The following is a 13,486-nucleotide window of genomic DNA, read 5'->3' as shown; positions in this document are numbered from 1 at the left end:
TTAGTAGTGCTTTGGTAAAAAAACAAAAATAGGATGAAATATAAAATAATTAAAGAGAGGTAGAGAGAGAGAGAGATAGCGAGAACGGAGACAGAAAGCAATGAAGAACTTTATGCAGGTCCTGAGCAAGGTTATGGAATTTTAGAAAAAAAGGGGCAGATATAACAAATAATGACAGGGAAGACTGGTGGAAGGCATAATATGAGATTGAGGAATATTAAATTATATTAATGAGTACTAAAAGACTGTGTTAGCACATGTACATTTTGATAGTAGCCCCAGGCATACAAAATTGTGGTATAAAGACTAAGACAAAACAAAATGGAAAAAAAGTGTTTTTAAACCATGGCACCTAGGGTCAAGGGAGTGGCTCAAAACAAATGGAAAAATGTTAGAAGCATGATAAGGTATTATAAGATACTAAATAATGGGGGATTCATGTATAGCGGACCAAGATAAACTGAGTCTGGAGTTCCTTATAGGTATAGAATCACCAACGGTAGGAGTAGAAGCAGGAAGGGCTTTACTGCAGAAAGTAACAGGGAAAAAATTAAGGAAGTAATTAAATGGCAGGTGATGGCAAAATCCCCAGGTAGTGATGGATTACCATTAGCTATATGGAAACTGGGTGTGGACTTAATCATTGAGGTGTGGCAAAAACTATTTAATAGGATCATAGATATAGTGGGCAGTGCCAGACTCTTGCAGAGAAGCAGTGGTAGAAGTCTTACCGAAACAGGGAAGGGACACAACAGATTCTGAATAGTACAGACCATATCAGTGCTAAATCAAGATTCTAAAATCTTTGTGACAGTCTTGGCAAGTAGGGTAACAAAGATACTTCCACATCTGATAAACTTGGATCAATGTGGGTATATGCCAGGGAAGCAAACGTTCAACAACATAAATAAAATACTGATCTTGCAACAAACAACATGCAATGGAGAATAGGGCTGTTTTGATTTTTTTTACTAAACAAGAATCATCTTTATTAAATTATAATTTATGACATAGGCAATCATACATTTATATAAATGAAAACAAACCATATTGACGTAATTTTAGTTGCAAACATTATACATCACTTATAATCTATACAGTCACTGTCAGTCAAACATTGCATAGCTCATTCAAATCCTGCCTTCTTTTAAACCTCATTCCTTGTCTGCATGTATTATTCCCACAGTTTCCATTTATTTCTATGTAACTTGCTCCTACCCTTTTCTAAAGATCCCATTCTCAGTTGTTTTATCTCTGTTACTATATTCAGTACTTCTAGTACATATTGTTTAGACTATGAGTTCCATTTCCTAGTAATTGTTTTTTTGGCAGCCACAATAATTAGACTCAGCAAAGCCTTAATATGTCTAGGCAATTACGATTATTTATTACAACTCAAAAAGACTGTTTCCTTAGTCATACCAGTTCACGCAGTATTTCTGCTAGAGTAGTCTGCAGGGATTTTTTTAAAGTCTGCCAAGTCATTACACTCCCAAAATATGTTTCCTATTACCTCTTTCTTCCCCATCATGCTTCTAACATTTGCTATCTACCTGAGGAAAAATCTTTGAAGTTTAGGTGGAGTATAAAAATACCTATGTAAACACTTCCAAGCAAAGACCCTATATCTTCTTGACTTTGTTGCATATTTGGGAGACATACATATATCCCCTCATTGTTTCTTTGTGAATTGTTTATTCAGTTTGTCTTCCAAGTCCTTTCTAGCCTCCTCTAATTGAGTTATCATGCAATATTTTACATGCTTTACTAATTATTCCTTTTTTAACAGCAGCTTCTGTTCTAGATTCTACTAAAAACTCTACCAGTGCTGGTCTTTCTCTTAGGATACTCCTGCTTCTTTCTCTTTGCCTGTACTCTATCAGTCCTTGATATGGAAGGTAATCTCCTGCCTGCAGTCCAAATAAATTCTTGGCCTCTTCACATTCTATTATCCTTCCATTTCTAATTATTTGCTCCCAATACCTTGGTTATTTTGCCAGTTTTCTCCAATAAATTCCAGCTCCTTTTTGCCTATTGTCTGTATCCCTAATTGCAGTCAGCCCCACTGGCAGAATCTCCTTTCTCCATTCTCACGTTGGCTTAGTTTTTAAAATACTTTCTGTTACTTTATGAATATAACATTCTGCATGATTATTATCAACAGTTCAGAGTAATGGTGAGTGTGGAAGAGAGTACAGGCAGGATGGAGTGGGTGGAGAAGAGTGTCAGCTGTGATTTGTGACAGACGAGTACCAGTAAGAGTGAAAGGGAAAGTCTACAAGAGGGTAGTGAAACCAGCTATGTTGTATGAGTTGGAGATGGTGGCACTGACAAAAAGGCAGGTGCCAGAGCTGGACGTGGCAGAGTTAAAGATGTTAAGATTTTCACTGGGTGTGATGAGGATGGACAGGATTAGGAAAAAGTATATCAGAGGGTCAGCTCAGGTTGGACAGTTTGGAGACAAAGCCAGAGAGGCGAGATTGCGTTGGTTTGGACATGTGGTGAGTAAGGATGCTGGGTATATTGGGAAAAGGATACTAAGTATGGAGCTGCCAGGTAAGAGGAAAAGAGGAAGGCCTAAGATAAGGTTTATGGATGTGGTGAGAGAGGACATGCAGGTGGTTGGTGTGACAGAGCAAGATGCAAAGGACAGGAAGAATTGGAAACAGATAATCCACTGTGGCGACCCCTAATGTGAACAGCCGAAAGAAAAAGAAGATGATTACTGTTATTCTCCTTAAGGATCTGCATCCAAAGTCCCAGTCTCTCCTTGTTTCTTGAGGTTCCCCCGTTTCATCATCATCCCTTTCCAATTTGAATTATAGGTTTCTGTTTGTGCTATGTATAGAATCCATAACTGTGTAGCTCTGAAATACCCCTCCAAATTGGGTAATCCCAGACTGCCTTGTTCTTTTGAAAGAATCTATCCCATTTGACTGTTGACATCTTTCCCTCCCAGACAAAAGTTTTCAGCTTACTTGCTATCCATAACTTCTCTTCTGGTTGATAAAAAAAAAAATGCCTGACCTGTGTATAAAACTAAAGGGACTAAAAACATTTTAACTGCTTGTACCTTGCTATCCATAAACATAAAACAGAGCTTCCAGTTTCTCAGTTTTTGTATTATCTTTTGTCTAGTATTTCCCCTACATATCCTTAGCTGCCACACCAGAATCCTTTTTAATCCATACTCCTAAGTACTTCATTTTATCATGTTCCTATAAATATAGATATCTATTATTTCCACTTTCAGTTTACTTATCTCACAAACACACACACATTCTAAGTTTTCCTAAAAATCTCCATATGCTTATATTCTTTTTGCTCCCATGCCTGCTGACCATGAAGCCTGCTGTATGGCAATTACTGCAAAGGATTAAGACTATGAGCTATTAAAGATCTGCTTCTTGTTATACAAGGTTTGATTCCCCGTTTTCCTTTGCCTAATGTATGACCTTGGGTAAGTTACTTAATCAGACAGTGCTTTGGGTCATCTTGAAAACTGGGATAGACTCATCAATGGTCTCCTGTACTGTGTTTGTCCAGTAACTAACTACCTAAAAACGTCCTCAAACTTGGGCAAAAGCCTATTCATTCTTCTGTGGTGGAAGTTCGCAATATCATATAGGTGAGAGATGGCTGGAGGGACCACCATTCAGGCAGCCAGTAGGGTTTGTTATGTCCTTATTGGTATTCTGACTATGAGGACATTGGAATGGCTGATCAGCAGCCCTTAGGTGTAGGGATGAAATAGTAACATCATCATAGGGGATCCTTAATTCCCTGCCCCTGTGAATGCACTTGCTAATGAGGGATATCACCAGATGGTAGATTGGTGGGCCATAAATCCGTATCTGGGACACGTATGCAATGCCACCCATTCACCAAGGGATTGTGACAGCATGCATTTTGTTCTGTGACAAGCCCCCGGCCCCCACGATGGACAATATTCATCCACCCTTGACTGCATACAAGATTGCTTACTTGTACATTGTTTTCTTAAGCTTGTTTGAATCCATGTCAGATTATTACTTTTGTACTTACTCTTCCTGATTTCAATTACTTTGTCATATTAGGAAACATTACTTGGTACCCTAGTATGTTCAACTCCTAATATGAATCACTGCCTTCTGTTATTTATTTTGTTTTGTACATCAGCAGAGTACTTATTTAAATGCATTTTAGTATATGAATATACATTCTCTGGCTATGTTTAAAAGGTCCACCGAGTTCAGTGCCCTACCTCGGTAAACAAATAAAGAGTGGGGAGGGACCTGACTACCTAACATAGCTTACACCTGGAAAATGTTGTTGTACAGCATTCTAACGAAGTTTGGGGATAAAATGAATAAAGGGCTATGCATCTTACAACTGAAGGTGTGTATAGAGAGAATACTTTATTTCGAAGGATTAAAGGACACCATACCTCTCAACCTTTCAGCTCAAGAAATCTGGTCAAAGCAAGAAATAATAGGGGTGAAAGGACCAAAAACAGAAACCCATTTTAAATATTACTCATAGAAACTTAGAAAGTTGTTAAAATAACAAGTTTTGCATTATGATATATTTTTATAAAGGATATAAAGTCTGAAACTCTGTCATTATGTATTATTTAGTGACTTCAATCCTCAGTGATGTCAGGAAATCGCAAATTTTATGAGAAACAGTCCAAAAATATGAGGGAAAATCTGGACGGTTGAGAGGTAAAGGACTGCGTGAATATACCCGTACACATGAAGATAATCTCTTAGCATGATAAAATAAAGCTTTTAGCATGGGGGGAGAAATGCAGCTCATTTGGCCCATCTCATTTGCTCACTCAACTGAGTGCAGTGAGATCATATTCTGATTTCAGGCACTCCTACTGTGTACAAAGAGAGCATCTGGGAAACAGAAAAAAAAATTTAAGCTTGTTTCCTGCCTTTCCTGTTAAGTGGTATAGACTATTTGTAGGCTTCTGAGCCCCCAAGCCCTTCTGTGTTGGAGGGAAGCCTTCTAGCTTAGTTTTTTTTCTTATAACTAGCCAGTTTTCTAGTTTCAGCACTCAAATCTGTTTCTTTGATCTCAGCACTTGTTCAGAAAAAAAAAAATTTAATCTGCTTTTACTGTACTTGTGTTTCCACCTACTTTATTTTACTTTTGCATCATCTTAAAAGTACTCAATTGTATTTATTACTGCTTGGTGTAACTCATTCTAAGCCTTTTGGATTAAACACTTGGGCTTCGGACCAGTTGTTTTGCACTGAGAGGGTTTGTGGTCTGCACTATAGTGGCAGAACAGGTAGCTTACATCCTTCTAGGTTGGGAACTGCTGATTGAGGGCTCAGTGTCTGTTATTCTAAAAGTGTATTAATTCTGGTTTAAGCACTTGGGCTTTCAGGCCAGTTATTTTACATTAAGAGGGTTCGTGGTCTGCACTCTTGTGGGAGGAGAGGCTGGACTCTGCCCTTCTGAGCTGGGAATTTATGGTTAAAGGTTTATAGTGCCTGAATATTTGAACTGTACCTTACTGAAATTGGTACACCTTGTTTGCTGTAGCATAGACTAGATCCAGGCCTGCTGAATCTAGCTTTGTTTATATGCTTGTTGTTTGTTTGCTTGTTATTTCCCTGGAACGCTAATTCCACCTAATACGGCTTCTCAGCTTCTGTGGATCACTAGTGATATCTGCATTGCTTACTGTACTTATTTCCTTGTTTCACTTGAAAGAAAGTTACTGTTTGTCGTTTTTGCATTTAAGTTACCTGTAACACATTGCACTTAAGTTACCTGGCACTTGCTCACTAAAGCAATTATATAAGTCAGCACTAAAAATTAAAAGCACTACACCCTCACTCCCTACTGGCCCTTGTTTTCAATTATAAAGGAATTCCCAATATTATTCTAGCATGTCCAAAGGTCAGTTGTCAATCTCCTCTCTGGTCCAGCTGGTGAATCTGGGAATCTTGAGGCAATGTTACAACTGTCTCATGTACACAGACAACCCTCTCCTCCTCCCAACAAATTCCAACACATGTGAGAGATGCAACCATATAGCCAAACTGGAGGCTAAGCTCTCTCAACTCACTACTGACATAACCAGTCAGGAGGAGAAGGAAACCACACTCACTACAATTCCAGTCTCACACAGACATACCATGACAGCAAACCAAACACATAATCACACAAAAACATACTCGGAGGCTCTAAATAAAGATCTGCCTAAGCAGCAGAGACCTCCAAAGCAGACCCCCAAGCAACCGCTACCCCAAAACAAAACACGTGCAACACATATCTCACAAAGCCAGTGTGCCGAACAGTCACAGCCCTTAAGATTAAACAACACACCTGATACACTTGTAATAGGTGACTCTATCGTCAGGCACACTGACGTCCCGCTCACCAGGCTGAACAAGGAGAGGGTCACGGTGATCAGCCTGTCGGGCGATAGGATCCGCCACATAACACAAGCACTCAGGTCACTCCAAGGCAAGTACAAATATGACTCAGTCATTGTCCATGCTGGTGTGAATGACCTGATACGTACCTCCCTGGACTACATGAAAAGAGACACAGAGGAGCTCTCTGAGCATGTAGCCCAGGCCAGTATGACCCTGACCTTGAGTAGCATCTTACCCTCACCAAGAATGATGCCACAATATGAAGACAAGATGATCAATTTCAACAACTGGCTTAAGTACTGGTGTCATTCAATGGGGATTCAATGCCTGTCAGCTTGGGATGATATGCTCGACAAGCCACGCTGCTTCGCTAGGGACGGCTTGCACCTGTCACCCCTGGGCTTTCGGATATTGGCAAAGGCTCTTGCCACCCCCATAGTGCCTTTTTTAGGCAAGGCTCAAAAGACAAACCCACCTCCATAGGTATCACAAGGGATAAGAAACTAAGAGTAATGCTACTCAACGCCAGAAGTCTAAACCTCAAGATGCACACACCTGAAACTCTCCTTAGCATGGAGAACATCGATATCTGTGCAGTAACAGAAACCTGGTTCAGGGCTCCCGAGAGCACCCCAGCACTACCAGGTTATACCTCATACCATGCTTTTCGGCCCCAAAACTTGGACCGAACCACAAAAGGAGGGGGAGTATCGATATTCATCAAAGACACCCACACCTCCAGGTTGGTGGCAAAGCACAAAGCATCAGAGACTATCCATGTGCAACTAACAGTGGGTAAAACTGCCTTCCAGTTTATAGCCTGCTACAGACCACCCTCCCAAACCCAGGAACCCCACTCGGCCTTCCTGAGAACACTGGAAAATATGAAGGTCTCTCCAAACACCATTATATTGGGCAACTTCAACTACCCAAACATAGACTGGGAGCTTTACTCTAGCTCCAACACCCTAGCCCAAAGGTTCCTAGAATTTATAAACTCAAATGCTATGGAGCAACTTGTTACCACTCCCACAAGAGGGGAAAACATACTGGACCTGATCATCACCAACATGAGGACTCTATGCTCCAGACCAGAAGTGTAACCCTCACTGGTAAGATCAGACCATAAACTAATCTCACTGGATATTCACATCCCGACCCCACCCCCTGCCCAGAAAACCACAGTGAAAAACTTCTCTAAAGCAAATTTCACACTCCTCAAAACCGAGGTGGAATCCTTCAAAGCCCCCGGGCCTGTGGAAAATACAGCCCAGACCGCAGAATCCTTTATAAACGCATTCTATGAACACCTTCAGGAATGCATGGATCATGCGATCCCAAATAAAACCAAGACCCAATCCTCCAAAGGCAGACGTCCTGTCTGGTGGACCCCAGCCATAAACAAACTATACAATAGAAGGAGGAAGCTACTAAATTATAGAGCAAAATCCCAAAAAGGGAAGGCATCACTGATCAGTATTAGCAAAAAACTATAGGCACTCATAAAATTGTCTAAGGCCAGCTTCGAGAGAAAAATTGCACAGGACACTAAGGATAATCACAAGGCTTTCTTTAGTTATGTTAGGAACCTGGGTGGTAATTCCCAGACATGCTCAGAATTAGTCCAAAATGACAAAAAATACACCAAACCCACAGACATTGCCAACATCCTAGCTGACAGGTTCAGCGCAAACTCCCTCCCCCACCAAAAGGGCAAATATCTATCCCAGCAGAGTGCTGCCCCCCTGACATCTCAGATGCTCAGGTAAGAGCCGCCCTCTCCAAAGCAAAAAACACAGCATCAATGGGACCAGACGGTGTCCCGGGCTGCGTTCTACATGAACTCCAAGAAGAGCTAAACCCAAACATAAAACTACTGTTCAATCACAGCCTTGCTACAGGATATGTGCCCAAAGAGTGGCGTACAGCAACAGTGGTCCCTCTCCATAAAGGTGGTGCCTCAATGGATCCTGGAAACTATTGCCCCATAAGCCTGACTAGCTTGGTCTGCAAAGCTATGGAAAGGATCATCATGGACCTCATAAATAAAGATATTGGGGACCTACAGACACTGGATCCTACCCAGTTCTGCTTTGTTAAGGGCAGATCCTGCCTCTTAAACCTGGTTGATTTCTTTGAAACAGTCACCAAGGCCATTGTCGAGGGAAGGTGGTCCACACAGCCTACCTGGACCTCGCAAAAGCCTTCGATACAATACCCCACTCGGGCATTATAGATAAGCTCACCAGCTTAAATATAAACCCCTATGTCACTAGATGGATTGCAAACTGGCTCAAGGACAGAACCCACATGGTTAGAATTGCTGGAGCCATGTCAGACTCCAAACCAGTTACAAGTGGTGTCCCACAAGGCTCAGTCCTGGGACATCTCTTGTTCGGTATATATTTCTCGGAGGTACAGGCCAACACGGAAGGACTGTGGCTGACCAAGTTCACAAATGACTGCAAACTGGGCGCCATAATTGACTCTCCAGCCGACACAAGCATCCTCCAAAAGGGCCTCATAGAAACAGACAACTGGTGCCAGAGCCATGGCCTCAAGCTAAATGCCAAAAAGTGTATAGTCATCCCCTTTGGCAAAAACAAAGTGCCCACAAATTACCACATAGGTGGTAATCCATTAAGTACAGAAGAAGTAATTAGGGACCTGGGGACCCAAGTTGATAGCAATCTCTCATTTGACAACCACGTGGCCAAAGTGGTTAGAAAAACATTTTATATTGCCCACCTAATCATGAAGGGATTCACATCTAGATCAGCGGAGGTCATCGTGCCTCTTTACTCATCCCTCATCAGGCCCATAATTGAGTACAATGCCCCTTTTGGGATGTACCTTACCAGACACCTGCAGCAACTGGAAAGACCTCAAAAGTACCTCACCAAGAGGATCAAAGGGCTCAAACAGATGCCATATGCTGCCCGGTTAAAGAAACTCCAGCTCTACTCAGTGGCATACCACCTGTTCAGAGGTGATCTGTGCCTGGCGTATAAAGCCATGTCCAACCCGGAATTAATGGACATGCTGCACCTCAGAAAATCCAAATCCCATCGAGCTACGCGCTCGAGAGACTTGAACCTCAGCACTGAAATAAATAGGACATGCTGGAGGGACAGATTCATAACCCAGAGGCTCCCTTCACTCTGGAATAAAATCCCAGTCCAGGTTAGGCAGAGTCCCTCATCGACTCTCTTCAAGAGGAATCTTGATGAGTGGATGGGAGATCGTAGGTTTACCCCAGGTATTACTTCTGTCACTGTTAGACAGAGGCACAGTATACTAACCTCGAAAAAGGGCATAGCAAAATAAATTTAAAATGGATGGCGAAAGCCAAACACATTCTGGCTAGGCTTATAAATGCCCTAGGGCAGATAGCCTAGTATGAACCTATACCCAGCGCAGATTTATTCAAAATTTACAGACCCCACCCCACACCCCCTCCAGAAAGAAACCATATTGTAGCGTTGGCAGCCTGGATATACGCCTTTTGAAATTATACTGTGGGGTTTTAACTGTAAGCTATGATGCTTTTTGAGATGATTGCATAATGTAAATGATAAAAGGGGCAAAGTTAACCTAACGCCAATAAAATTACCTTTGTATCATCTCTCAAACTTTCTGCTACGCAAATGTCATTGTCATCAGAATGGCATACACCCGTGTCAAGGAAAAACGTGGGAACCACTGTATCTTAGCACGATTTGTCCAGAGAACCAAAAACAGAATTTCAAACCATGTCACATAAACTTATACCTGATTAACCTAAGCCTGTAGGAAGAACTACATACAGTAACAGTTACTTCCCCATTAAATTTCCAACCCACTATCGCACGACGTCAGTTGACTCCTTACGGAAGTCCCACCTTTCGCTCTAATCGACTGGCTAGGTCAATTTTTCATTGACCAATAGTTACGCGCACCTGGGGACGCAGTGCTTATTCTTGAAGTGATGTAGTGATTCAGTTATGTTGAAGTTGTTTTATTTTTTAAGGGTTGTAGGTGTTCGACTAAGGTTGTCAGGTGTGGTTAACGGTTTGAATACAATGGGGAAAGGAGTGTTTTATTATGCTGTGCGACGAGGTCGGATGCGTGGTGTATACCCCAGCTGGTAAGTGTGAATCACTTTATTATACCATTATTGGTAGTGTTGACGATTGTTTCTCTATAGCTTTAGAGTGCACGTGCTATAGGTGACAGATTCACAGATGAACTTGAAGGGCAGGCTTTAAACTTAGCATTTGCAAGTACAGTGGATACTCGGAGTGTGACTTGTCATTATTGTTTTGTACCACTTTGATTTCGGGCTGTGTGAAATGTTGAATTACAAATACTATACCTGCCATAATAAGTCAAACCGTTAAGGTGATGGAGCAAGATTATGGTGGGTGTGACAAACAATACAGACGGTGGATTTTTTTTTAAACCAACTGGCGGAGACGTATCTTTCTCGGTACTACTGCTCTGTTTAGTGATTTAAAACTATACTTATCCCACCTTTCGATCTCTTCGCTTTATCAATTACCATAATTTAGGAATAGCATCGTGACTTTGATCATCAAAGTTTTGCTTTTCCTGGTTTTACTGTTTTCTTATAATCTTAGAACTTTGTTGTGAGATTTTGCATATATTTGGGTAAGTGTTGCAGTAGTTATGTAGGACACCCTGCCAAGGAGAGGAGCAGGAATCTTCCAAAGCTGTAGGATATTTTCTATGTGCCGTAGCCATTGTACAGTACGAAGAAAGCAGTATAAAATCCGTCGGCTAGAGCGCCAAGAAGAACCGCTTTGCCGTTGAAATAAGTTGTACCCTATGGGCTTCTAGTTATTGACTGCTAGCGTTTCGCCAAGTTCGGGCAGATTAACACTCCACTGGAGAATGAATATCTTCCACTTCATCGGTTTTTGGGAAAATAGTTCTCCGTGATAAAACGGTTAGAGACTTTAGCAAATATTTACGTAATTGTTTGTAAGCAAATTTGACACTTGTTCGTTGTTTCCAGTGGGATGCGTCTTTCAGATTTGGTCCAAATGTAAGGCTATTGTCTCAAACTTGATTTTTTTTTTGCTGCTGCCATCAACACAAATGTTACTACCAAACTTATTTTTCTTGTTGGGTTGTTTACAGACGGTCTTAAGCTTGACACTTTTTTTTGTCTGTCAGACATCCAAGTTGGGGTGGGGGGTGGGGCACTGTTGCTCCTCTTGCGTAGTCAAATAAGAGTATGAGGCTTGAGTGTTTCTTTAAGTAGTTTATTACACACACATCGGGATGGATGACGGGAGAATTAAACTTAAAAACTGACCCCTACATATTAGGGTTGCTATCTTTTCGAATGCCCAAAGTGGGATGTCTTTGGTACAAACGTCAGATTTTGCAGGGTGAAAACATATCCATGGCCAGTACAAAGGAAATAACTTCACTTTTTTGCCTAAATAAAAATATTTTTGTAATATCTGTTTCTTATAACATTTAGGTGTTTCGGATACAGCATAACTGTTTTTATGCAACTACTACATAAAATATAGGAAATAACTTTGTCCTAAAATCTTAGGACATGTTCATAGGTTAGTACTAAGCTAACTGCCCTTGCGAGCCATTTTGAGCCTAGCCAATTATCCCTTGTGAGACTCCAATCCTACACCTTGTGTTTGTAAGGCAAACGCCCTAACCATTAGGCCACCCATTTTGTTTGTTTTTTTTTTTTTTTTCCCCAGGACCCATCTGCCCAAAGAGGGACTATCCCTCGCAAAGTGGGATAGGTGGTAACCCTACTACATATAGGCATGTTTTCACTTTGGCTGCTCACTCAAACTTTCAAGTTCTCAGTATTTAAATGCAAGTGCCCACTTCCTGGAATGCTTCTTAAAGGTACAACACACTGATCTGCATTCTCCTTCTTTTACTAATCTGGCTTGTATTGACAATTGAATAGGTATGCAAATAATACAGACAATAATAAAAAGTAACAATCATGCCCCGGTTGTCCTGTCTCTAGGATTAGGCAGTTGTGCACAACCTGACCTTGTAATGTAATTGAAACTGAGTAAATAATGACAGTACTGGATGTCAGGTTAGGAAGTAGGTCAGTCTCAAACCAATTTGAATGAGTCTTATTAACACCAAGTAATGCTGACCATTCCGCTTGAAGATATCTGTAGCTACTGTCGATCAAGGTATTTGGAATCTGACTTAATTGAAGTAGTTCTTTTTGCTGGTGTGGTTTAGCACAATTATAGACCGAACAAGATGAGATTTCCTTTCTATTTTTTGACATACAAGGCCAAAATACTAGTCCTCTCATTCTACTTTTGGTAGAATTGGTTCCTAGGTGGCCATGATGCAAGATTTTAATATACACTTGTTAACAAGGCTTTTGGTACAATCACAAATCTTTCATGATGACCATTGTCCACAGAATCTTGTTTTCTGTAGGGAAAATACTGCTACACATCTGTTGGTAAACGATATTGCTTTGAAAGCCATCCTTGACTGATAAAAGTGGTTGAGTTTCCCCGGAGATCTGGATCTGAAGCCGTGTGAGTTCTAAGCTTAAGACATAAATTTTTCACTTCCATGACTTGAAAATCAGGTTGCTCATTTTCACGATGTTCAGAGTTTTGGGCAATCAGGATAAAGTATCGACGAGAGAAAAACGTCTGCCTTTTGTATAATCAAGATTGAAATTTACTTTTGTATAATCAAGATTGAAATTTACTTTTGCAATTTGAGCTTCATGCATTGCACTCTAGCAAGAGCTGTGTGCATTGGCTTTTTCAGAATAGTGACCAAAGTTGGTGATCTGTCTCCCCCCTCCCTCTCTCATACTGTCTCCCCCTCCCTCCCTCCCTCCCTCCCTCTCTCTTGTCTCCCCCTCCCTCCCTCCCTCTCTCTTGTCTCCCCCTCCCTCCCTCCCTCTCTCTTGTCTCGGTTTGGGTTAGAGTTCTATGTGCATAGGTTACTGGTCTACCTCTTTAAGAATGACTTCACCAAGACCAAACTTTGAAGCATCACAGGAAAGAGTGGTTTGTGAACATCATGGCATTTTGAAGTGGGTGGACTGACAGTTTTCTGTTTCAAGTTATCAAATG

At 41.2% G+C, this 13,486-nt stretch overlaps 1 protein-coding gene across 1 annotated transcript in view; it reads left to right on the top strand.

The window, feature by feature from the left end:
* Nucleotides 1–10,299: 10,299 nt before the first annotated feature.
* RNASEH1 (ribonuclease H1) overlaps nt 10,300–13,486 on the top strand; it is a gene marked incomplete in the record, with an annotated part of 1,200,073 nt that continues 1,196,886 nt past the window's right edge. Inside the window, 1 exon segment of the mRNA XM_044070435.1 lies at nt 10,300–10,506. Coding sequence (XP_043926370.1) covers nt 10,364–10,506 — 143 coding nt within the window.

Source organism: Protopterus annectens, chromosome 1.part0, assembly GCF_019279795.1.
Source record: "Protopterus annectens isolate FY-2018-M chromosome 1.part0, PAN1.0, whole genome shotgun sequence".
In the NCBI taxonomy this organism is placed as follows: domain Eukaryota; kingdom Metazoa; phylum Chordata; order Ceratodontiformes; family Protopteridae; genus Protopterus; species Protopterus annectens.
This window is presented reverse-complemented; position numbering and strand designations above follow the sequence as displayed.